General features: G+C 43.1%; 1 protein-coding gene across 7 annotated transcripts in view; it reads left to right on the forward strand.

Annotated features, from left to right (window-relative positions):
• DAB1 (DAB adaptor protein 1) overlaps window positions 1-20,551 on the forward strand; it is a 705,741-nt gene extending 685,190 nt beyond the window's left edge. For 3 of the 7 annotated variants that reach the window (XM_056532964.1, XM_056532963.1, XM_056532965.1), the window contains 4 exons: window positions 1,837-2,382; window positions 7,635-7,759; window positions 10,637-10,732; window positions 18,890-20,550. In XM_056532964.1, coding sequence (XP_056388939.1) covers window positions 1,837-2,382; window positions 7,635-7,759; window positions 10,637-10,717 — 752 coding nt within the window. In that variant the 3' untranslated portion in view covers window positions 10,718-10,732; window positions 18,890-20,550. Of the gene's footprint in view, window positions 1-1,836; window positions 2,383-7,634; window positions 7,760-10,636; window positions 10,733-18,889 lie in introns of all 7 variants that reach the window. The other 4 variants (XM_056532961.1, XM_056532959.1, XM_056532960.1 and 1 more) reach the window with 2 other exon arrangements.
• The last annotated feature ends 6,978 nt before the right edge of the window (window positions 20,552-27,529 follow it).

Raw genomic sequence — 27,529 nt, forward strand, 5'->3', positions numbered from 1 at the left:
TCACCTCACTGGTAATAAGAAGACGGAGGAGGAGGGGGGCAGCGGGGTGACCCTGAAAATTACTCAACGGAGAATTGAAAATTGTCAACTTATGTGATATAAATCCGAATATGTAAATTATTGTGGAAGATTGTGGGAGGTCATATGTGTAGACCCCCTGGGGTGCGTCCATGTAATGTAGTGACACCTCAGGTCCCCCAGACCTCCAACTTATCTTTTGAAGGGACCCCCCCCCCCCCCCCACTCTGGACAATTGAAGGGGGTCCTATAAATCAGAGCCCCCCCCCCCCCCCCCCCCATATGAATAATGTAAAGGGGGCTATTAAAAATAATGTTTTAATACAAAATCTGCATGAAAATTTACCTGCAGTATGAATAAAAATCTGCAGCATGTCAGGTTATGTTACATTATGTTGCAGTTTTCCCCCATTACATTTATTGGAATCCACTATAAATTCAAAATTTTGCTGGGAATTTTAAACTTTTTTTTTTTGACAATTTGCAATCTGCACAAAAATTTTAAGTGACAAATCTGCATCAAAAACCTAGCATATTGGTGCTGATTTAAAAAAAAATTATATTTTACAATTAGCAAACACACAAAAAGTCACAGGGGAAAAGCTGCAACAAATCTGCATCAAAATCCTTAGGTATTGTTTTCCTTTTTTTTTTTTTTTTCAATTTGCAACCTGCACAAAAATTCATAGCAACAAATCCTAATAAAAATCCTCACATATTGGTGCAGATTTTTTTTAATGTTTTTTTTTTTTTTGTGTGTGTGTGTGTATTTTTTCCAATTTGCAACCTGCACAGAAATTCATTCTGCAACAAATCTGCAACAAATCTGCATCAAAATCCTCACATATTAGTGCAGATTAGCAAATTTGCAAATTGCACAAAAAGTCACAGCGGAAAAGCTGCAACATATCTGCATCAAAATCCTTTCATATTGTTTTCCTTCTTTTTTTTTTTTTTTTTAACAATTTGTAACCTGCACAAAAATTTATTGCAGAAAATCTGCAGAAAGCCTGCATCAGAATCCTCACATATTGGTGCAGAATTTTGGTTTTTGTATATTTCTCACTGTGAATTATCCACACTGTATGTTTGTTTAGGTTGAAAACAAGCTTCACATTTGCTGCAATTTTTTTTTGCCAATGTGCAATAAATCAGCGATCAAATTGTATTGTTGCAGATTTTTTTCTACAAAAATTACGCAGATCTGCTGCAAAATCTGCAACTACAGATTTTTTACAATTAAGATTATTATTTAAAATTGTTATTTTAATTTGCATAATTTTTTTTTTACCAAGAATTCATAGTGGAACCATCCAGCTGTCTGCAGCCAACGAGGGTATGAAGAGTTTTGCAACGGTCTATAGCGAGCCTCCATTGAGCACAACAGCAGCCAGACGTTGCAAAACTACAACTCCCAGCATGCCCGGACAGCCGTTGGCTGTCCGGGCATGCTGGGAGTTGTAGTTTTGCAACATTTGGAGGGCTGCAGTTTGAAAAGCACTACTCTACAGGCCTTTTTTCCTCCAGCTGCCCTATGCATGGCGAAAGGGTAAATCCTCCAATGAAAGTGGAGTAGATGACATCATTTTATCACGTGCGCAAATTTGCTGTCCATTTGCTGCCTGTACAGTGTTATCATAAAATAACCATTTTTTATTGTGCCCCTGCAGAGTTCTACAGAGATCTACTGACTGTAATACTCTGTTTGGCCTGTTGGAGTGCTATACATAAAGTCCACAGTTCTCGTTGTATTTCTGATACAGTCATATTTACTCTAAGCTTTCAATGTCTCATTACACTTTCTGATTTTTTCTTTAGGCTACGTTGCGATGGGAGCGGTCCAGCCTTCATTCTGGGGACAACAACCATTGATGCCACCGCAGATGGTTCTTGGCGGTCAGTCCCCAGTTGCTCAGGTCATGCAGGGAAGCCAAACGATAGCATGGGCTCAACCGGGCCTCTACCCTCCTACTCAGCAACAGCCATGGCCGACCCTTCCGGGCCAGTTTCCACCTACTGCCTTCATGCCAACACAAACTGTATTGCCTTTCCAAGCAGCCATGTTTCAAGGTACTACTACCCCGGTAGCTGCCGTTCCACCAACCAGTGACTCATTGCGAGCAGGTCCTCTACAGCCCGACCAGAAAGTAACGAAAGAGATGTTTAAGGATTTTCAGATGGTAAACCCCCCTCCGGTGCCATCGCGGCAGCCCGATCATCCGTCCCTCTCTTGTACCTCAGAGGCCTTCTCAAGCTACTTCGACAAAGTTGGGTTGGCTCAGGATACAGACGATTGTGATGACTTTGATATCTCACAATTAAACTTGACGCCTATGACTTCCACTTCACCGTCCACTAATTCACGTAAGTACCTGACTGCCCCCCCCCCCCCCAGCGGGCTGGCACGCCAAGCTGTAAGAAACGAATCGGGTGCCTAAATGTGTAGACAATGGCATTGATTTACTATTGTAAACCCGACATGTTTTGTCGGGTTGTGCGCCAGAAATTAAAAACCTGAATAAGCTCTCCATTTTACTGGGAAAAACCCGAAAATGGGGTGTGTCTGTTAGGAAAAGGCGGTTTGGTCACAGAAAAGGGGCGTGTTCCTGATATTTTCACAAAAACCCTACATATTTACTAAGGTTTCCAAAGAAAAGGTGGTGGATTTGAGCTGAGGAAAACCAGACAGATCAGAGCAGGTGTAAAAAAAATGAAAGGAAAAGTGGAAAATTTAGGGAAACCTCAGTAAATACTGTGGGAAAAAAATTGTAGGGAATTAAAACCCACAAAGAAACCTACACAACACTCTTAGTAAATAAGGGCCAATGTGTTTCCAGAGAGAGACAAAATATCTGCATTATAAGGATAACCCCTCCCCCCAAAAAACATCCACACCCACGAGGATCCACCACTGAGAACATTTGGTATTGATGGGAAATTCCTATGAAAACTGGATCAGCCATATTGGTTGTCAGCTTTCTAACACATAGAGACAAGATAGATAGATACAAGGAATGAATGAACAGAACATTTAGCATCTTTGTATAAGGAGACAACTTAAGGTTCTTCTGTACATTGTATAGGTTGGTTTTCTATTGGTGGAAATTATTAATAATAATAAAAAATATGATTATTATTATTATAAAAAGTAGTGGTAATAGTAGCAGTACTATGAATTGTTATTATAATACTAGAGATGAGCGAACTTACAGTAAATTTGATTCATCACAAACTTCTCGGCTCGGCAGTTGATGACTTATCCTGCATAAATTAGTTCAGCTTTCAGGTGCTCCCGTGGGCTGGAAAAGGGGGATACAGTCCTAGAAGACTCTTTCCTAGGACTGTATCCACCTTTTCCAGCCCACCGGAGCACCTGAAAGCTGAACTCATTTATGCAGGATAAGTCATCAACTGCCGAGCCGAGAAGTTTGTGACGAATCGAATTTACTGTAAGTTCGCTCATCTCTATATAATACTATTATTTGTATTATCATTTTTTATTATTATTATAATTAATAATAATATTGATATTAATAATGAAAGTAGTGATAATAGTAGTAAATACTATTATTATTATTATTATTATTATTATTGTTATGCTATGTTCACATCAGAACTGTGGAGCTCAATAAGGGACTCGGATGGAGGTAGCAACACTGGAGACCAACCAAACTCAACCGGTCACATGCACTATGAACGTAGTCTGTCGAGATTCATTAGATACCTGCTATTTTTCATGATGTTATTATTATTATTATTATTATTATTATTATTATTATTATTATTATCATCATTACTATTATTAATATTGTTATTATTATTATTATTCATAAATAATAATAGTATTATAATTATAATTCATAGTACTACTATTACCACTACTTTATATTATTATTATTATTATTATTATTAATATTATTATTCATAAATAATAATAATAATAATAATAATAGTAATAATAATAATTCCTAGTAATACTACTATTACCACTACTGCTACTTCTTCTTATTATTATTATTTTCATTTATAACAATATTATTATCATCATTATTATTATTTTCATCACTATTGTTAATATTATTATTAATATTATTAGTAAATAATATTAATAATAGTATTATAATAATAATTCATAGTACTACTTACAACTACTTTATATGATGATGATGATGATGATTATTATTGTTATTATTATTCATAAATAATAATAGTATTATAATAATTCATAGTACCACTACTATTACCACTACTTTTTATTATTATTTAGTAATAATAATAATCATATTATTATCATTCTGCGTAAACACAAAACTAAGCTTATTCTCCTCTTTTTACACCAAATATAAACAAAATCAGCTTGATATGTTCCCCTTTCTGTACCAGTTCATCATAAGTTTTTAAAACGAATTGCTTATTGATTGATTAGAAATACTTTATATTGTACATATTATTTATGTTGCTTTACATCCGGAGGGTAATAACCTAAATATATTTCATGCTCTCTGCACGTGCGCCATTTGGACATATTCAGGACGGTATGCAGCCTCTGGTTATAAACAAGAAGGTTTTTGTTCTTTTGAATGTGAGTGGGACAGTAAAAAGAAAGTTACAGAAATTTTCAATACATTATTAATTATTGAGATCATAGGAGCCTGTAAGATCTATTCACACTGTGTCTCCTGACATATATCTCTATAGTATATGCCGACAACTGGAATTCCAGGTCATTTCTACAGTAAGGCAAGGACATAGTGGCATCCATCATACATAGACTGCCATATTTCATGCCTGATTACTGGATCCTTCTCAGTAGTGACCCGCCACAGCAGTAACCCACCTCAGTAGTGACCGGTCTCAGCTGTGACCAGCCTCAGTATTGACCCGCCCCAGTAGTGACCCACCACAGCAGTGACCCGCCCCAGTAGTGACCCACCACAGCAGTGACCCACCTCAGTAGTGGCCCACCTCTGCAGCGACACCTACCTTAGCAGTGACCCACCCTAGCAGTTACCCGCCTAAGTAGTGATCCACCCCAGCAGTGACCCACCTCAGTAATGACCTGCCTTAGTAGCGACCTGCTACACCAGTGACCTGCCTCAGTAGTGACCCACCTCTGCAGCGACACCTACCTTAGCAGTGACCTACCTTAACAGTGACCCACCCCAGCAGTTACCCACCTAAGTAGTGATCCACCCCAGCAGTGACCCGCCTCAGTAGTGATCCACCACAGCAGTGACCCGCCATAGTAGTGACCAACCACAGCAGTGACCGACCATAGTAGTGACCAACCACAGCAGTGACCCGCCATAGTAGTGACCAACCACAGCAGTGACCCGCCATAGTAGTGACCAACCACAGCAGTTATACAACAAAATGGCCCCTAGGGGGTCAAAAAAGCCTCTATGTACCATGTGTCACACTAATTGTTAAAACGTAACTTTTATTGTGAACAAATCAATAACGTGAGGAACAAAAAGTACTAAAATCACAACTCCACTGCACTCATAGATGTCTGTGAAATGAGCCTATCAGTTGTGGGTGGGAATACCCTATTTATTAGATCTATGTAATGGACTTAGTTGGAACTCATATTATGTAGGATCCCTGAGGTGACAATTTGGGGTCACTCAGAGGATATTACCTATTGCAAAAGCCACAGTAGTCTCAGTTGAACCACTTATGAATGTGGCATTACTATGATCTTATATCTCCCCACAGGGGGGGTGTTGGGGAGGTCCCAAACCTCAGCACCAGCCACCTGCCGTGCACTGCAAGTGTGTGCTATACAACTGAATTTATGCGGCAAACTTAGAAAGACATAGCGTAGTGTGGAGTTGCCAATTAAAATAAAAAGCTGTTACCCCCGACATGTTTCGCCACTTTTGTGGCTTTATCAAGGAGACAAACTGATAGTTTGTCTCCTTGATAAAGCCACAAAAGTGGCGAAACATGTTGGGGGTGACAGCTATGTATTTGATCTAATATGAGATCCAACTAAGTCCATTACATAGATCTAATAAATAGGGTAGTCCCACCCACAACTGATAGGCTCATTTCACAGACATCTATGAGTGCAGTGGAGTTGTGATTTTAGTACTTTTTGTTCCTCACGTTATTGATTTGTTCACAATAAAAGCTAAGTTTTAACAATTAGTGTGACACATGTTACATAGAGGACTTTTTGACCCCTAGGGGCCATTTTGTTGTATAATATATTACCTCTACATGTGTCATTGGGCCGTAAGGTAGTTTATTTGTTCAACCACGGCAATGACCCGCCTCAGTAGTGACCCACTTAAAAAGAAATCCGATAGGTCAACTACAGAACAACAGCATAAACCCCTTAAAAAACACCTAAAAAAAACTGCCCCCTGGTTTTCTTCCATCATGATGCGGTTGTTTGTGGGGATCAGTATATGTATGTATCAGTATATATATGTATCAGTATATGTATGTATCAGTATATATATGTACACATGGTGTTTTTTTCTGGCATTTTTTGGTTTGGCATTTCATATTACCCAACGGATGTCCGGGCATGCTGGGAGTCGTAGTTTTGCAACAGCTTGAGGCACACTGGTTTAGAAACACTGCCCTAGCTTTGCATTTTGTATTTTTTGCCAAATGTTGTTGAATCGAAATGAAATCTGGAAGGAAGAAAATAAAATGACCAAAATTGTATAAGTTTTATTTATTTATTTTAAAACTTTTTTTTCCGCTAACAAACATTTCCGGGGTTCCAGCTATTTTTCTTTTTTTATACTGTCAGCATTTTTTTTTTCTCTTCCTCCTTGAATGAATTGTCAACAAATGACAAATCTCTTCATTTACCGTCTTATAAATCCATCCCGCGCCGCGCCGTCTCTCTCCGCCCCCGTCGCTTTGACTCTCAGTGTCCTTTTTCATTAGAGAGAACATTAATGACAAGCGGTATTTTGCCTCCATAGAAAAAAAAATAATCACCAGAGGGGCCGACTATATATATATATATATATATATATATATATATATATATATATATATATTATTATTATTATTATTATTATTATTATTATTATTATTATTATTAATTATTATTATTATTTTTTAAATAAAAATAACTAAATAATAAAATAAATAAATAATAAAGAATAAATTAATAAAAAAAATAAAAAAAAGCTGTTCCAGCGCCTTTCTCCTTAGCCAAATATGGCGCTGTGATGAATGCATTTTGTTTCTGTATGAAAAATGCATCTCAACAGGTTTAGACAGCAAACAGGCTGCAGAGGAAAATTATTAGTTTCGAACCACTGACTCCAAAAAGAATTTGATGGAGTCTGTTTAACGTCTGGCAGGCAAATCTGTAATATAAAATGAAATATGGCTTTCATAAGAGGCCGTGTTCTGTATCTATCCTCTAACAAATGATTCTTTTATCTCCACCTGAGCATGTCCTCCAGAGCTGCGCTCCTTCTCAATGTCATTTTAATACTCTCTGTCATTTTTTTCTCTTTTTTGTAGGATCGGAATTTTCTTAAAAAATTAAAATAAAAATAAAATGCACTGTTTACATGAGAATTTTCCCCTTGTTCTACATCAGGTTCTAATTGTTTCCAATGTTGTCTCTGCTCCTCCAGCTCCTACTCCGGCCCCAAGGCAGAGCTCCCCTTCAAAGTCCTCGGCATCTCACACGAGCGATCCCAACGCGGACGACATCTTTGAAGAAGGCTTTGAAAGTCCCAGCAAAACTGTAGAAGATGCTGTAAGTTGTTCTTACATATTCCGATTCTAATCCCTTTTTTTTCCCCCCCTAGACAATAGAGACAAAAAAAAATCTCTTTCCAGGGTAGATGAAGGCAGAGACGTCTCTTATTTTTTTTTTTTTTTTTTGTGGACTGAAATGCGTTGGCGAATTGGAAGAACCAGACTGAACTACAAGATGAGACAAGAAGATACAAACTGAAAAATGTAACAAATTCATAAAGCTCTGGGGGGTCTCTGCCTGAAGTTTTAGTCATCTATGGAGAACTAAAGACGACTCTTCTGAACTTACAAAAAGTTAGAGTTTTTACACTGGGACTATGTGATCACGTATGACATCCACTGGGATCTAGTGTCGGCTTATGGCACCATTGCTTTCTGGTGCTACCGAAAATGATCCTTGTTTCACGCCAGAGCCTAGACAATCCCAGGGACCGCCATGGGATCGCCCTAGTGTTCAAAACATTTTGTGATGCCACGCCCACTTTGACGTCACACCAGGCCTCCTCAATGCAAGTCTATGGGAGGGGGTGTGATGTGACCTCACAGGGGGCGTGGCTGTGATGTGACGACCCCCGCAGCCAGCCCCCTCCATGTATCTCAATGGGAAAGCCGGAGATACACGAATGGCTCTCCCGTAGAGAGGCATGGAGGGAACATGTAGGCCACTGCTTTCTGCGGGGGTCTTCACTCTCTATTCCTGGGGAGAACAGCGATGCCGTGCAGGAGATCGCAGGGGTCCCTGACACTTATCCCCTGTCATGCAGTACTCCTTTAAAGGGGTACTCCACTGGAAAAAAAAATTCTTATATTAACTGGTGCCAGAAAGTTAAATTAGTTTTGTAAATTACTTCTATTTAAGAATCTTAATCCTTCCAGTACTTATCAGCTGCTGTATACTACAGAGGAAGTTCTTCTCTATTTGAATTTACTTTCTGTCTGACCACAGTGCTCTCTGCTGACACCTCTGTCCATGTCAGGAACTGTCCAGAATAGGAGCAAATCCCCATAGAAAACCTCTCCTGCTCTGGGCAGTTCCTGACATGGACAGAGGTGTCAGCAGAGAGCAGACAGAAAAGAAATTCACAAAGAAAAGAACTTCCTCTGTAGTATACAGCTGCTGATAAGTACTGGAAGCATTAAGCATTTTTTAACAGAAGACATTTACAAATCTGTTTAACTTTTAGGCACCAGATCATTTAAAAGAAAATGTTTTCCAGTGGAGTACCCCTTTAAAGAAGTTTGCCACTAAGGACACATACCCCCCCCCCCTTATAGCCCCATTCATAGCCTATGGCAGTGGTCTTCAGCCTGCAGACCTCCAGATGTTGCAAAACTACGACTCCCAGCATGCCCGGACAGCCAACGGCTGTCCGGGCATGCTGGGAGTTGTAGTTTTGCAACATCTGGAGGTCCGCAGGTTGAAGACCTCTGGCCTATGGGATCGGAAGTGCTGAATCTCCTATAGGTTGGGGATGAGTGTCCATGGTGGCAAAATGACAAAAGTCTTTGGCCTTGTTCACACAACAGAATTTCTGAATGGAATCCGGTGGAAACAATCTACTTGCAAATCCCATTGTTTCCAAAGGGATTCTGCTGCCCCTGAACACAGTGGAATTTCTGTGTCTAAATTTCAGTTTCCGGCCTTCACAGAAAGAATTGACATGTCTATTGTTCTGTAGAATCCTCTCGGAAATGCATTGCCGTCTATGGAGACAGCGCATTTCTGCCGGCACCCCCCCCCCCCACCCCCCACCCCCCGCCGGCGGGATGTCTGCCAGCAACTTTCCAGGCGGATATTCTGCCAAAAATCTAACATGAGAACATACCCTTAGACAGTGTAAACTCAGACTAGAGAGTGTAAAGCCCCATTCACACTACAGAATGTCCGGAAGGATCCAGGAACTTTCTGCTCTATGGTAGGATCGGCGCCCAGAGGAGATCAGTGGCTCTGATTGGCGTGTGGGCAGCAGAAGAAAGGGGTACTCCGGTGAAAAACATTTTTTTCATATCCACTGGCTCCAGAAAGTTAAACCGATTTGTAAATTACTTCTATTAAAAGAAAAAAAAAATCTTAATCCTACCAGTACTTATCAGCTGCTGAAGTTGAATGGTTCTTTTCTGTCTGACCACAGTGCTCTCTGCTGACATCTCTGTCTGTCTCAGGAACTGTCCAGAGTAGGAGCAAATCCCCATAACAACCTCTCCTGCTCTGGACAGTTCCTGAGACAGACAGAGGTGTTAGCAGAGAGCACTGTCGTCAGACAGAAAAGAACAACTCAACTTCAGCAGCTGATAAGTACTGGTAGGATTAAGATTTTTTAATAGAAGTAATTTACAAATCTGTTTACCTTTCTGGAGCCAGTTGATATGAAAACATATTTTTTCACCAGGATACCCCTTTCTTCTGCTGCCCACACGCGAATCAGAGCCACTGATCTCCTCCGGGCGCCGATTTTTTTCACCGGAATACCCCTTTAAATCCTGCAGTGATATCTGGCAGCTTCTACGGCATGCCGGTCAGAGCTGCTGATCCTTTGCGGGGCACTTTAAGTATTTAAAACCTAGAGGTTTTCTGACAGAAACAGCACCACTCCTTTCCTCAGGTCACGTGTGGTATTGCAACGTGACTCCATTCACTTCAATGGAATTGAGCTGCAATACCACATGGAACCTGAGGACAAGAGTGGCGCTGTTTCTATAATAAAGCAGCTATGTTTTTCTTCAATCCTGAACATCCCCTTTATATTTGACCCAAATGTAGGTGGAGGAGACCATGTAACACTGCGCGCTTTATGATCTCTGACCGCTCCTAACGCTTTGTCTTCTTTCTGTACTAAACTAAGCTTTTCCTCCTCTTTCTTCTCTTGTATTGTAGCCTGATGCTTCTCAGGCGTTGGCCTCGGCTGATGTAGGCGAGCCCAGTGGTGACTCTATAAGCCCAGAGGTCGGCAGCTAGAGGGCACAGACTGGGGTAGGTATCTATCCTTCCTCCTATTCTCGCTGTTGTGTTTGTCACTTGATGCTACTTTGTATCCATCTCATCGCTTCCTTGCTTGGTCTTCTTTGGCGTGGTGTCCGTGTAGCATGCCAATCTAGTGTCTATCCTATAGATTAGTGATCCCAAATGTATGGCTCTCCAGCTGCTGCAAAACTACAATTCCCAGCATGCCCTGACAGCCGAAGGCTGTCAGGGCATGCTGGGAGTTGTAGTTTTGCAACAGCTGGAGTATACCATATGTATGGGGAACACTGCTATACATTGAAACTAATATGTCCTCCCTGGTGTTTTTTTGGGGGGTTAATGAACACAAATCTGTACTGTTGCAGGGGCTCCTGTCTTTGACAGGAGTCCCTGCTACTGTACCTATTGAGCAGCGAGGCAAACACAGTTCCTGTCTGCTGCCCAGAGAGTGTTCACTTAGTAGTTTCCTATTGAGTGTTCACTAAGTAGATTCCTAGAAGTTTCATGTTGAGAATTAGTAATTAGGTTCTTATCAAAGGATATCACAGAGACTGCGTATAGGAGCAGGGACTCCTGTTTTTTTTCTCCACAGGAGTCCCTGCTCCTTTACAGTAGCACACTAAGTAGTTTGCTATCAAGCTTTCACTTAGTAGTTTCATAGCAATTTTATACTTAGCATTTAGTAAGTAGTTTCCTATTGTAGGATGTTACAGAGACAGTGTAGAGGAGCAGGAACTCCGGTTTGTTTTTTTTTTGTTTTTTTTGTTTTTTTACAGGAGTCCCTGCTTCTTTACAGTGGCACACTAAGTAGTTTCCTTTCAAGGTTTAACTAAGTTGTTTCCTAGCAGTTTCATATTGAATGTTTAGTTAGTAGTTTCCTAGCAAGGGATGTCAAAGAGGCTGCATAGAGGAGCCGGGACTCCTGTTTTTTTTTAAGAGGAGTCCTGCTTCTCTACAGTGGCACACTAAGTAGTTTCCTATTGAGTGTTCACTAAGTAATTTTGTAGCAGTTTCATATTGAGTACTTAGTACGTAGTTTCCTATCATAGGATCAGGGGCGGACACAGACAGCAGAGGGCCCCTGTGCAAAGAATGTGCCTGGGCCCCCCCCACCCCCCCCCCCCACAGCACTGTGCCCCCTCATGTACCTAGACCCCACCGGGGGGCCTCCACTTACCCCGCGTGTGTAGTGTCGCCACTTGCCTTGTCCACCACAGGTGGATGGAACGGCTCCTGAGGTGGGCTCCGGGTGGCCCCTGTCCCTCTCAGTGTGCGGCACAGTGAGTACTCCCCCGGGTCAGCCTGACCCGTATCTAGCTGGGAGGCAGAGGGCAGTGCTCCCCTTTACATTCGCACCCCTGGACTTAGCACGACACCCCTTGGCACCCCCTGGTTCCTTGGCTTCTTATCCTTAATGATAGAAGTGACTTACAGGCAGGGCCAGATTGGGACCAAAAATAGGCCCAGGCATTTTAAAATAAACAGCCCATTTTTATGATGGGGGTCTGACTCATGGGACCCCCACCAATCACCTTGGTTCTAGTGGCTCCCGAGATGTTGGAAAGCTGCAACTCCCATCATGTCTGAAGTGACTACAGCTGATGGGACAGTCAGGAGACTACACAATGATATCAGTGACTACAGCTCTGATGGGACAGTTAGGAAAATACACAATGATATCACTGACCTGAGGGACGTCTTCTCTGTTGTCTTTACTTTTCTTCTTCCTCTGGTCCAGACACCAGGATTTCTTCCATCTTCTCTACAGAGTCTGACACCTGGACATCATTGGTTCCTTAATTTGTCAGTAGATCCTCATCCTCTGTATGATGACAATAATCATTATAACCTTGCCAAATACTGTACCCCCTGAATATAATACTGCCAGCCACTGTACCCCCTGAATACTGCCAACCACTGTACCCCTGAATATAATACTGCCAACCACTGTACCCCCTGAATACTGCCAACCACTGTATCCCCTGAATATTATACTGCCAACCACTGTACCCCCTGAATATAATACTGCCAACCACTGTACCCCCTGAATACTGCCAAACCACTGTACCCCCTGAATACTGCCAAACCACTGTACCCCCTGAATACTGCCAACCATTGTACCCCCTGAATACTGCCAAACCACTGTACCCCTGAATATAATACTGCCAACCACTGTACCCCTGAATAAAATACTGCCAACCACTGTACCCCCGAATATAATACTGCCAAATACTGTACCCCTGAATATAATACTGCCAACCACTGTACCCCCGAATATAATACTGCCAAATACTGTACCCCTGAATATAATACTGCCAACCACTGTACCCCCGAATATAATACTGCCAAATACTGTACCCCTGAATATAATACTGCCAACCACTGTCCTCTATAAATATAATACTGCCAACCACTGTACCCCCGAATATAATACTGCCAACCACTGTACCCCCGAATATAATACTGCCAACCACTGTACCCCCGAATATAATATTGCCAACCACTGTCCTCTATCAATATAATACTGCCAACCACTGTACCCCCGAATATAATACTGCCAAATACTGTACCCCTGAATATAATACTGCCAACCACTGTACTCTATTAATATAATACTGCCAACCACGATACACCACTGAATCACCCCATACACCCCACGCACTCCATCCTCAGTCTCCTCATCACCCCATACACCCCATCCTCAGTCTCATCCCCCCATACACCCCACACAACCCATCCTCGGTCTCCTCATCACCCCCATATACCCCATCCTCAGTCTCCTCATCACCCCATACACCCCATCCTCAGTCTCATCACCCCCATACACCCCACGCACCCCATCTTCAGTCTCATCACCCCACACAACCCATCCTCGGTCTCCTCATCACCCCACACACCCCATCCTCAGTCTCCTCATCACCCCATACACCCCATCCTCAGTCTCATCCCCCCATACACCCCACACAACCCATCCTCGGTCTCCTCATCACCCCCATATACCCCATCCTCAGTCTCCTCATCACCCCATACACCCCATCCTCAGTCTCATCACCCCCATACACCCCACGCACCCCATCTTCAGTCTCATCACCCCACACAACCCATCCTCGGTCTCCTCATCACCCCACACACCCCATCTTCAGTCTCCTCATCACCCCATACACCCCACGCACCCCATCCTCAGTCTCTTCATCACCCCATCCTCAGTCTCCTCATCACCCCATACACCCCATGCACTCCATCCTCAGTCTCCTCATCACCCCATGCACTCCATCCTCAGTCTCCTCATCACCCCATGCACTCCATCCTCAGTCTCCTCATCACCCCATGCACTCCATCCTCAGTCTCCTCATCACCCCCATACAACCCATGCACTCCATCCTCAGTCTCCTCATCACCCCATACACCCCATCCTCAGTCTCATCACCCCCATACACCCCATGCACCCCATCTTCAGTCTCATCACCCCATACACCCACACAACCCATCCTCGGTCTCCTCATCACCCCACACACCCCATCTTCAGTCTCCTCATCACCCCATACACCCCACGCACCCCATCCTCAGTCTCCTCATCACCCCATCCTCAGTCTCCTCATCACCCCATACACCCCATCCTCAGTCTCCTCATAACCCCATGCACTCCATCCTCAGACTCCTCATCACCCCATGCACTCCATCCTCAGTCTCCTCATCACCCCATACACCCCACGCACCCCATCCTCAGTCTCCTCATCACCCCATACACCCCATGCACTCCATCCTCAGTCTTCTCATCACCCCATGCACTCCATCCTCAGTCTCCTCATCACCCTATGCACTCCATCCTCAGTCTCCTCATCACCCCACGCACTCCATCCTCAGTCTCCTCATCACCCCATGCACTCCATCCTCAGTCTCCTCATCACCCCATGCACTCCATCCTCAGTCTCCTCATCACCCCATGCACTCCATCCTCAGTCTCCTCATCACTCTATGCACTCCATCCTCAGTCTCCTCATCACCCCATACACCCCATGCACTCCATCTTCAGTCTCCTCATCACCCCATACACCCCACGCACTCCATCCTCAGTCTCCTCCTCACCCCATGCCCTCCATCCTCAGTCTCCTCATCACCCCATACACCCCATGCACTCCATCCTCAGTCTCCTCATCACCCCATACACCCCATGCACTCCATCCTCAGTCTCCTCATCACCCCATATACCTTAAGCACCTCATCAGTATTACACAGCTGACACCCCCCCCCCCCAGTCCTTCTCATCAACATTAAACCCCCTAATCATTACCCCCCTGACCCCCCTTCTGGTCCTCCTTATCAACACTACGCTCTCCCAGACACCCAATCTTTCTTATCATTACACCACCAACCTCTTCAACACCCCTCCTGTCCTCTTCATCATCATTACAAACCCCCCCCCCCCCACCCCCCCCCCCCGCCCTGCACCCGACCGTCGCTCTCCTCACCTTATCTGCTCAGTGATGCGGCCGTGTGAGGCGGGAGAGTTTGCTGCTCCTGTCGCTTCTGCCGGGGTCAGAGGCCATGACACGTGACGTCAGGGGCTTGGAACAGACGTGCGTGCCTGCGCGGGGCACGTCTGTTCCCATCAGCCCCTGGCCTGTCCTCTCGCCCGGCCGAGGTAAATTACTGCTGTCAGCGGCAGGTCCGGGACCTGTTGCTGCAGCATATAGTATGAAGTACTGGCAGGGGGCCCTGCAGGGGCCCAAACTGTGAGGCCCAGGCTGTGACCTGGGCTACTAGGGGGGCCCCCTAACACGCTGGGCCCCTGTGCAGCCGAACCGGCTGAACAAGTGATATGTCCTCCCCTGCATAGGATGTCACAGAGACTGCATAGAGGTGACTGGACTCCTGTTTTTTTTTTTTTTTTTTGGTTTGTTTTTTACAGAAGTCCCTGCTCCTCTAGAGTGGGGCACACTAAGTAGTTTCCTATCGAGATTTCCCTAAATAGTTTCCCAGCAGTTTCATACTGAGTATTTAAAGGGGTACTCCGGTTAAAACCTTTTTTCTTTTAAATCAACTGGTGGCAGAAAGTTAAACATATTTGTAAATTACTTCTATTAAAAAATCTTAATCCTTCCTGTACTTATTAGCTGCTAAATACTACAGAGGAAATTCTTTTCTTTTTGGAATGCTTTCTGGTGACATCACGACCGCAGTTCTCTCTGCTGACGTTATTATAATAATAATAACACTTTTTTATTGTTGTCCTTAGTGGGATTTGAACCTAAGTCCCCAACACTGCAAGACAGCAGTGCTAACCACTCAGCCACCATGCTGCCCTTAGCATACATCTGCTATGCATGGTGGCTTAAATGGACAGAGATGTCAGCAGAGAGCACTGTGCTCGTGATGTCATTAGTGTTCCAAAAAGAAAGGAATTTCCTCTGTAGCATTCAGCAGCTAATAAGTACTGGAAGGATTAAGATTTTTTAATAGAAGTAATTTACAAATACGTTTAACTTTCTGCCACCAGTTGATTTAAAAGAAAAAAGGTTTTCACCGGAGTACCCCTTTAATAAGTAGTATCCCAGCATAGGATGTCACAAAGACTAGGTAGAGGAGTAGAGACTCCTGTTTTTTGTTTTTTTTATAGGTGTCCCTGCTCCTCTGCAGTGTCCACACTATGTAGTTTCCTATTGAATGTTCACTAAGTAGTTTCCTAGCAGTTTCATATTGAGTATTTAGTAAGTAGTTTCCTAGTATGGAATGTCACAGAGACTGCGTAAAGGAGCAGGGACTGCTGTTTTTATTTATTTTTAATTATTATTATTTTTTTTTTTTACAGGAGTCCTTGCTCCTCTACAGTGTCAACAACAAGTAGATTCTTATCAAGTTTTAACTAAGTTGCTTCCTAGCAGTTTCATATTGAGTATTTAGTAAGTAGTTTCCTAGCATAAGATATTACAGAGACTTTGTAGAGAAGCAGGGACTCCTGTTTATTTTTATTATCTTTTTACAGATTTTTTCAGTAGTTTACATAGCAATGCGCGTAGTGCGCCATGGAAATTCTGTAGAGACAGGTGTCCAGGCACATGTAGATCCTTACATTATCTGGGCCAGGCGTTCTGCACCTGGCCCAGCAAGTGTAGACCCAAATCCGCATTGGCCAAATGCTAAATGATTTTTGTGAGTTTCACGCATCACTAGTTGTTAGTAGTAAATTAGTAAGGCTAATATATTGTGTGAAATTGTAATAATGATATATTTGCTGCCTAGTGACACAGTAATAAAATCCTCAGTGTCGAGGGGTTAATAATCATAACTCTGGTTTGGTGTATGGCTGAATCCAAATCACCTGGCTCTGGGTCCATTGTATGGGTAGAGTGTACCCCTCATCACTCAGTGTACAGGAGCGGGGACTCTTGCCTTTGACAGGAGACCCTGCATCTGTGCCATTTGCCCAAAATTAATCCCAAAACTTATCCTAAAAAGTTTGGATTCACACAAATCTTTGGAATGGATTTTATTTGTATGAAACTGATTCATTAATCTCTACCAATAATATCCTTATTACTGAGAGAGTCATTAGGTGTTACCCTGGTGTCTTGTATGTAAATATACTGTATGGTTCTGGAGTCTAGCTGTTTAGTTAAAGGGGTACTCTGGTGGAAAACATTTATTTTTAAATCAACTGGTGCCAGAAAGTTAAAGAGATTTGTAAATTATTTCTATTTAAAAATCTTAAACCTTCCAGTACTTATCAGCTAATGTATACTACAGAGGAAATTCTGTTCTTTTTGAATTCCTTTGAATTCCTTTCTGCTGCCACCTCTGTCCATGTCAGGAACTGTCCAGAGCAGGAGCAAATCCCCATAGCAAGTCTCTCCTGCTCTGGACAGTTCCTGACATGGACAGAGGTGGCAGCAGAGAGCACTGAGGTCAGACAGAAAGGAAATTCAAAAAGAAAATAACTTCCTGTGGCGCATACAGCAGCTGATAAGTACTGGAAGGATTAAGATTTTTAAATAGAAGTAATTTACATATCTGTTTAACTTTCTGGCACCAGTTGATTGAAAAAAAAAATTCCATCGGAGTACCCCTTTAAAGGGAAACTAAGAGATGAATCGACCCCTCTAACCTGAATATATCTTTAATTTATTGAATTTTATAATTAAACTGCATCACTGCAAAGACTGACGCATTTCAGAAACACTGTCCTTAGTCACGGCTGTATGGGAACTTATCAGCTGACATGATTTGAACTCTATTGTCCCCATGAGAGTTCACAAAAAGGCGCTACGTGGAATTACTTTGACCATTGTGGTTGCCTGGGAAAATTGCCGGTGTTCTCCCATTCCCTCATGGGCAGAGAGCCATACATGCAAGGGAAATCCTGGTATTATGCAATAGCCATAGTATTTCCATAGAGATAATATAGTATAAAGCATGTCTGGTGATGTCCGAATAGCCATGACTAAGGACAGTGTGTCCGAAACACGTCAGCCTTTGCAGCCTTTTTTTTTTAATTATTATTATGAAATTTAATAAAGCAGGAGATTTTACAAACATAGTTGGAGCTGGAAGTCCATTATTTTTCTTTAATAGACCTCACTAATAAAATCTGTATTATTATGATTTAAAGGGGTATCCCGGCCAAAGACATCTTATCCCCTATAGGATGTCTGATTACAGGGGGGCCCGCCACTTGGACCCCAGCGATCTCTGTGCAGCTCCATTTTTGGAGACCTCTGTGTCTCGAGGACTGGAGATGCCACGCCCCCTCCATTCATGTCAATGGGAGGGGGCGTGACGGCCGTCACGCCCCCTCCCATAGACATGAATGGAGGGGGCATGGTGTGACATCACGAGGGGGCATGGCGTGAAATCAAGAGGTGGCGTGACGTCATGTCTCCAATCCTGGAAACATAGAGGTTTCCGAGACTGGAGCAGCAGCCCCGCATAGAATGCGGGTGTTGCATGGAGATTGTGGTGGGTCCCAACAGCGGGCCCCCCGCAGTCAGACATCTTAACCCCTATCCAAAATAAGATGTCTTTGGCCGGTAAAACCCTTTTAATAATTATAATCCCTGGATCTAGTAAGCAAAAGAGTCTAGTGGGTTAAAAAATAAATCCCTGGTGGTCCAGTGTAGGGGCATGAATGATGTTGGGAGTCAAGCCGCTGTTTTTATTTCCCATCCGCAGGTCAGATCAGAAGATCCTATCTACGCTCAGATCACAAGACCTAAGAAATAGCGTTACCGAGCTTGTGGCGCTCCAAGACTTGACCGGACATACAGCTGGCTTCAGCAACTCAATGGCGGCATTCTTCAATTGACCATAACAATGGGTTTCTACCTGCGTCCTGAAAGGAAGAAACAAAACCCTGGTGGACGGAGCACGAGGGGGAACGGGAGACACTCCGGCTCTAACACCATTAACCCGAAAAGCTTCGCGAGGAACGTTGATTCTAGACTCGATCATTAAGCTGAGTTTTTGTTTTTTTGTTTTTTTTCGGAAAGACAAAGTCTTTAGTATTTTACTACTTTTTCCACAACTTTTTGTTTATTTTTCTTTCTTTCTTTTTTCTTTTTCTTTTATTTTTTATAAACAATTGTAATGTAGCAAAAGTTACAGAGACTGACGTTTACACAATCTTTATTTGTTTGTTTTTTGGTCAATATTTTACTAGAGACTTTTTGAAATTATCCGGACGTTATCACTTGGAAGTAAGTTTTCTTTATTTCACAAGAAGTTGCCAGAAAAACAAATGTTTTTCTTATTTTAATTTTTTTTTGTTTTTGTTTTGGAGGGGCGAGGGTTAGGGGAGGGGGTCACACTTTCCGAAGACTGGGTACTATAAGGAAATGAGTATTGTTTTTACGATATGACCTCTTGGACTGGCGAGAGGATATTCGGGGGATTGCACCGTTCTAGACCAGATTCTAAGCACTGTACGGAGTATCGGACACTAAAAACGATTGTTATTAGTAACAAAAAGAACTTTCTAGTAAAAAAAAAAACAAAAAAGGAGTTGGGAGGTATTTTTCCTCCGCACTTTACCTTGCTGCTGTTCGGCTATGCAGACAAGAATTCTTCTACTCGTGCCATTTTTGAATAAAATAAAATTTTAAAAAATTTAAAAAACTCATTCATTTGCCTGAAAACTCTGGAATAATTCCAAATCTGGATTTGGATCATATCAGACTTTGTTCTGGAACTTTGGAGGCATGAATTTTTGTTATATATAAAAAAAAAAAAGAAGAAAAAAAATTCTGTCATTAAACAACTCATCTCTGTCTCTTTTGTACATTAGGGAAAAAAATAATGATTTTTATTTTATAATCGTGACATGAAATTCTTGAAAAATATGGGGACAGGCTTTAAATAATTCACAAAGAAAATGACAGGTTTTTGTAAATATAGGAATTTTATTTTTTAGTTTTTTTTTTATTATTATTTGAATTTTACACATTGGCCGTTACATTGTAGCAGAAAAACGTGTCATAAACAGGGTTCATATCACATCTTTCTTTTTTCCAAGTAATTATTCTGGTGAAATCTAATAAACTGAATGGGGATTCTTGTATGAGCATTTCTGTATTATTAGGCTAAATAGAATTACTTCTGAGACTTGTGAAAGTGTTCTAAGAAGCCCTGGAAGCCGAAAATAACTCTGGCCTGAAAAAAAAAAAAACTATTCTTAAAGTCGGCTATTTATCCATGTATCTGTCCTTCCTTGTTGAACTAATGGTCTGCTGGGATTGGGCATTGAAATTGTACCTGCCATTAACAAAAACTTTTTATATAATGTAGATAATACCATTGTAATATATATTATATTTGTAATATACATTGGTTAAAAGTGTATATACACTGCTCAATAAAATAAAGTGAGCACTGCGATAACACATCCTAGATCTGAATGAATTAACTAATCGTATGAAATACTTCCGTCTTTACATAGTTGAATGCGCTGACAACAAAATCACCAAAAATTATCAATGGAAATCAAATTTATCAACCCATGGATAGTGTTGAGAGGCATAGGCCATATTCGAATTCGCGAATATATGGACGAATATTCGTCATATATTCGCGAATATTCGCATATTCGTTATATTCTCGTTTTATTTTCGCATATGCGAACATTCGCGTATGCGAAAATTTGCATAAGTGAATATTGGCATATACAAAATTAACACGCGCGTAAATTCGCATATGCGAAAATGTGCATATGCTAATTTTCGCATATGCGAATTCTCGCACGCCAGTCTCACACAGTAGTATTACAGCCTTCTTTACACCACACAAGCTGGAAGCAGAGAGGGATGATCACTGTGATGTGTACTGTGAAGAAAAAAAAAACAAAAAACGAATATTCGTAATTACGAATATGTAGCGCTATATTCGCGAAAATCGCGAATTCGCGAATATGCGATATTCGCGAATAATATTCGAATTGCGAATATTCGCGAGCAACACTACATGGAGGTCTGGATATGGAGTCACACTCAAAATCACAGTGAAAACCCCACTACAGGCCGATCCAACTTTATGTAATGTCCTTAAAACAAGTCCCAATGAGGCTCAGTAGTGTGCGTGGCCTCCACGTGCCCGTATGACCTCCCTACCACGCCGGGTCATGCTCCTGATGAGGAGGAGGATGGTCTCCTGAGAGATGTCCTCCCAGACCTGGACTAAAGCATCCGCCAACTACTGGACAGTCTGTGGTGGATGGAGCGAGACGTCCCAGATGTGCTCAATCGGATTCAGGGGAACGGGCGGCCAGTCCATAGCATCAATGCCTTCCTCTTGTAGGAACTGCTGACACACTCCAGCCACATGAGGTCTAGCATTGTCTTGTATTAGGAGGAACCCAGGGCCAACCGCACCAGCATATGGTCTCATAAGGGGTCTGAGGATCTCATCTCGGTGCCTAATGGCAGTCAGGCTACCTCTGGCAAGCACATGGAGGGCTGTGCAGCCCCCCCAAAGAAATGCCACCTCACACCATTACTGACCCACCGCCAAACCGGTCATGCTGGAGGATGTTGCAGGCTGCAGATCGTTCTCCATGGCGTCTCCAGACTCTGTCACGTCTGTCACATGTGCTCAGTGTGAACTTGCTTTCATCTGTGAAGAGCACAGGGGCGCCAGTGGCGAATTTGCCAATCTTGCTGTTCTCTGGCAAATGCCAAACATCCTGCACGGTGTTGGGCTGTAAGCACAACCCCCACCTGTGGACGTCGGGCCCTCATACCACCCTCATGGAGTCTGTTTCTGACTGTTTCAAACACATGCACATTTGTGACCTGCTGGAGGTCATTTTGCAGGGCTCTGGCAGTGCTCCTCCTGCTCCTCCTTGCACAAAGGCAGAGGTAGAGGTCCTGCTGCTGGGTTGTTGCCTCCTACGGCCTCCTCCACGTCTCCTGATGTACTGGCCTGTCTCCTGGTATCGCCTCCAAGCTCTGGACACTACGCTGACAGACACAGCAAACCTTCTTGCCACAGCTCGCATTGATGTGCCATCCTGGATGAGCTGCACTACCTGAGACACTTGTGTGGGTTGTAGACTCCATCTCATGCTACCACTAGAGTGAAAGCACTGCCAGCATTCAAAAGTGACCAATACATCAGCCAGGAAGCAGAGGAACTGAGAAGTGGTCTGTGGTTACCATCTGCAGAACCACTCCTTTATTAGGGGTGTCTTGCTAATTGCCTATAATTTCCACCTGTTGTCTGTTCCATTTGCACAACAGCATGTGAAATTGATTGTCAATCAGTGTTCTTCCTGAGTGGACAGTGTGATTTCACAAAAGTGTCATTGACTTGGAGTTACATTGTGTTGTTTAAAGGGGTACTCCGGTGCTTACACATCTTATCCCCGGTCCAAAGGATAGGGGATAAGATGCCTGATCGCGAGAGTCCCGCAGCTGGGGACCCCCGGGATCATGCACGCGGCACCCCGTTTGTAATCAGTCCCCGGAGCGTGTTCGCTCCGGGTCTGATTACGGGTGTCCGCAGGGCCGGCGGCGTGTGACGTCACGCCTCCGCCCCCATGTGACGTCACGCTCCACCCCTCAATGCAAGCCTACGAACGCTCCGGGGACTGATTACAAACGGGGTGCCGCATGCATGATCCCGGGGGTCCCCAGCTGCGGGACTCCCACGATCAGGCATCTTATCCCCTATCCTTTGGATAGGGGATAAGATGTGTAAGCACCGGAGTACCCCTTTAAGTGTTCCCTTTATTTTTTTGAGCAGTGTATTTTTGTCCCTATAGCTATTGTCTGTGTGTCTCTGTGATGAGTCCAAATACAGGAAGTGTGGGTGGAAAAGCAGGGCTCTGTACACTGAGGACAAGCAGGGCTCTGTACACTGAGGACAAGCGGGGCTCTGTACACTGAGGACAAACAGGGCTCTGTACACTGAGGACAAGCGGGGCTCTGTACACTGAGGACAAGCGGGGCTCTGTACACTGAGGACAAGCGGGGCTCTGTACACTGAGGACAAGCGGGGCTCTGTACACTGAGGACAAGCGGGGCTTTGTACACTGAGGACAAGCAGGGCTCTGTACACTGAGGACAAGCAGGGCTCTGTACACTGAGGACAAGCAGGGATCTGTACACTGATGACAAGCAGGGCTCTGTACACTGAGGACAAGCAGGGCTCTGTACACTGAGGACAAGCAGGGCTCTGTACACTGAGGACAAGCAGGGCTCTGTACACTGAGGACAAGCAGGGATCTGTACACTGATGACAAGCAGGGCTCTGTACACTGAGGACAAGGTGGGTTCTGTACACTGAGGCTCTATAACATGCCCCCGGCTCATACATCAGAATGATTGACAAGCGTTGAGCCTGCACTGAGCCCTGCTTGTAACACCCTCACTTCCTGTATTTGGTCTCCTCATAGAGACACACTGGCAATAGCTGCAGGGACAGCACTTTTTCACCCAAAAATATAAAGAAAAATGTAATCAATGTATATTACAAATATACATATAATGGTATCACCTACATTATATAAACAGTTTTGGTTAATGGCAGGTAACACTGTAAGAACTAAAGCTGAGACAGCGATAAAAGTCAGGGACATTTAGTAGAGAATTAGTGTTTTTTCACAGCCTTTAGACCAGTGGTATCAAACTGTGGCCCTCCAGATGTTGCAAAACTACAACTCCCAGCATGCTCAGACAGCCAACGACTGTCCGGGCCTGCTGGGACTTGAAGTTTTACAACATCTGGTGGGCCACAGTTTGTGACTATTGCTATAGACAACAGGATTGTGTTTTTTTTAAATGTATAATTTTCAATTTTTAACATATCAATTATTAATGTAACAATTAGAAATACAGGATATTTCTAATAAGATTGTGTGAAATTTTAATATCATCACCTCAATAGGCCCTTTTAGGTTTATGTTCTTCAAGCTGGATATGAAGTAAAATAGTCTTTTATCGAGTGAACAGCACCATGATAATTCACACGTTAAAGGGGTATTCCGGTATCAACAAATTGTTTTAAAGAGTACGTATCATCAACTAAACTGTCCCTAATCCCCCCTCCCCCATCTGTCCCTGACACTAACTCTATCCCTGTCATTATTTTTGCTTAAAATTGTATATAAATACCTTTTTCTTATTCACTGGAGCTGCTCAGGCTCCTGCTGTCTGCAAGGGGAGAAAGGGGCGTGGCCCGCCAGGCACAACGTCATCTTAGGCGTGCCAGGGCTCACTTCTGCCCTTCCTCCCTTCTAATGTAAATTACCTGCAGATCTATTGAAGACCTCCATCAGAGCTCTTGAAAGGCAGGCACTGACATTAGGCCAGCACGCATCGGCTTTCTTGCTCAGGGAGCGCAGCCTGATGATGCGGCCGGCCATGTCAGGAGAAAGCGCTGCTGTGCACTGATTGACAGGCAGGGAGCAGCACTGTGCTTGTCACGTGTCCCGGCTGCAGTCTGAGATTTCGGACTCATATCAGGCCAGCATGAGTCCGAAATCAATAAGAGACTAGCGGCCGGGACATGTAGTGAGACCCCTAGTGGTCGGTTTTCACAACATATAAATACTTTTTTTCATGATAGGTACTCTTTAACTCACTAATATAGTGATATCACAAATTGTACTGGCTTCAGCATGTGTTTGTTTAACTCACCCCTGACTGGAAGTTGTGTAGACCTCTCAATATCAATGTGGTGTTGTCTTAGCAGCTCCCAGGCTTCTCCCTCTCTACTGACAGGAAGTTGTGTAGTCCTCTTGATGTCAGTGTGGTGTTGTCTCAGAAGCTCCCTAATTCCGTGAAGAAATCAACTGTGGGAGTAATTATTAGAAAATGGAAGACTTACAAGACCACTGATAATCTCCCTCAGTCTGGGGCTCCACGCAAGATCTCACCCCGTGGTGTCAAAATGATCACAAGAACAGTGAGCAAAAATCCCAGTACCACACGTGGGGACCTAGAGAATGACCTGCAGAGAGCGGGGACCAAAGGCTACCATCAGTAACACACTACACTGCCAGGGACTCAAATCATGCAGTGCCAGACAGGTCCCCCTGCTTAAACCAGTGCATATCCGGGCCCGTCTGAAGTTTGCTAGGAGCATTTGGATGATCCAGAAGAGGATTGGGAGAATGTCATATAGTCAGATGAAGCCAAAGTAGAACTTTTTGTTAAAAACTCAACTTGTCATGTTTGGAGGAGAAAGAATGCTGAGATGCATCCAAAGAACACCATACCTACTGTGAAGCATGGGGGTGGAAACATCATTATTTGGGGCTGTTTTTCTGTTAAGGGACCAGGACGAATGATCTGTGTAAAGGAAAGAATGAATGGGGCCATGTATCGTGAGATTTTGAGTGAAAACCTCCTTCCATCAGCAAGGGCATTGAAGATAAAACGTGGCTGGGTCTTTCAGCATAACAATGATCCCAAACACACTGCCCAGGCAACAAAGAAGTTGCTTCGTAAGAAGCATTTCAAGGTCCTGGAGTGGCCTAGCCAGTTTCCAGATCTCAACCCCATAGAAAACCTTTGGATGGAGTTGAAAGTCTGTGTTGCCCAGCAACAGCCCCAAAACATCACTGCTCAAGAGGAGATCTGCATGGAGGAATGGGCCAAAATACCAGCAACAGTGTGTGAGAACCTTGTGAAGACATAAAACATGTGACCTCTGTCATTGCCAACAAAGGGATATAACAAAGTATTGAGATGAACTTTTCTTATTGACCAAATACTTATTTTCCACCATTTTTAAATAAATTCTTCAAAAAATCAGACAATGTGATTTTATGGATTTTTTCTCATTCTGTCTCTCATAGTTGAGGTTATAACCTATGATGGAAATTACAGCCTCTCAGCTTTATAAGGGGGAGAACAATTGGTGGCTGACTAAATACTTTTTTGCCCCACTGTATAAATCTTTATGGGTACATAGGGAGAATCAGGTGTAAATACAGCATGTTTCCTTGTGCGGAACAATGCAACAGGTAGAAAAACAGAGAGGGAATGAATACAGCAGGTGCTGCTAGCTGATTGTGCATTAGTTTCTGAAGTAGCTATGGGCAGGAAATTGGCAGGAGTGCTATGGGGTATAGGCAGGATGACGGCTGTGGTGAAGAGCGTAGGGAAAGCAATGCATTCTGGGAATTGTTATACTGAGCAACTCTTCAACCAGGAAGCACAATGATTATCTGACATAGGAAGAAACCTGTGGAAACATAAAACAAATAGATTGATGGTTATTTCAGAACAGAGGCAGACAGGCAAGCAATGCCATATGCCTCAGCAGCATTTTCACTTTTTTTATTTGAAGTTGGAGTACCCCTTCTAGGTTTTTATCATCTGAGTCCAAACAAGGAGAGTTACAATAAAGACTTAAAGGGCTACTCCGCCCCTAGACATCTTATTCCCTATCCAAAGGATAGGAGATAAGATGTCTGATCACGGGGGTCCCACGCAATCTCCCTGCTGCACCCGGCAATCGTTTAGAGCATCGGGTGCAGCGTCAGAGGCTCGTGACGTCGCAGCCACGCCCCCTCAATGCAAGTCTATGGGAGGGGGCGTGACGGCCGTCACGCCCCCTCCCGTAGACTTGCATTGAGGGGATGGGGATTGACATCATGAGGGGGCGGGGCTATGACGTCACAAGCTCCCAACGCCGACTCCAGCGTTCAGAACAGTTTGTTCCAAACGCTAAGCAGCGGAGTACCCCTTTAAATCCTTCTCCCGAAACTCAGCCCCAGGCCCAGATGGGCTAGATTTTGAAATGTATAAAAAAAAAAATGATGGGCCCATTGTTATTTTACTTAATGGAAGTCATTAATGAATCCTTCATAAAAGGGGAAATTGTCGCCGTCCATATATATAAGAATATAACTACTATAATACTGCTCCTATATACAAGAATATATCTACTATAATACTCCTCCTATATACAAGAATATAACTACTATAATACTGCTCCTATATACAAGAATATAACTACTATAATACTGCCCCTATATACAAGAATATAACTACTATAATACTGCCCCTATATACAAGAATATAACTACTATAATACTACTCCTATATACAAGAATATAACTACTATAATACTGCCTCCTATATACAAGAATATAACTACTATAATACTGCTCCTATATACAAGAATATAACTAATATAATACTGCTCCTATATACAAGAATATAACTACTATAATACTGCTCCTATATACAAGAATATAACTACTATAATACTGCTCCTATCTACAAGAATATAACTACTATAATACTGTCCTATATACAAGAATATAACTACTATAATACTGCTCCTATATACAAGAATATAACTACTATA

Source organism: Hyla sarda, chromosome 7 (genome assembly GCF_029499605.1).
Source record: "Hyla sarda isolate aHylSar1 chromosome 7, aHylSar1.hap1, whole genome shotgun sequence".
NCBI lineage: Eukaryota > Metazoa > Chordata > Amphibia > Anura > Hylidae > Hyla > Hyla sarda.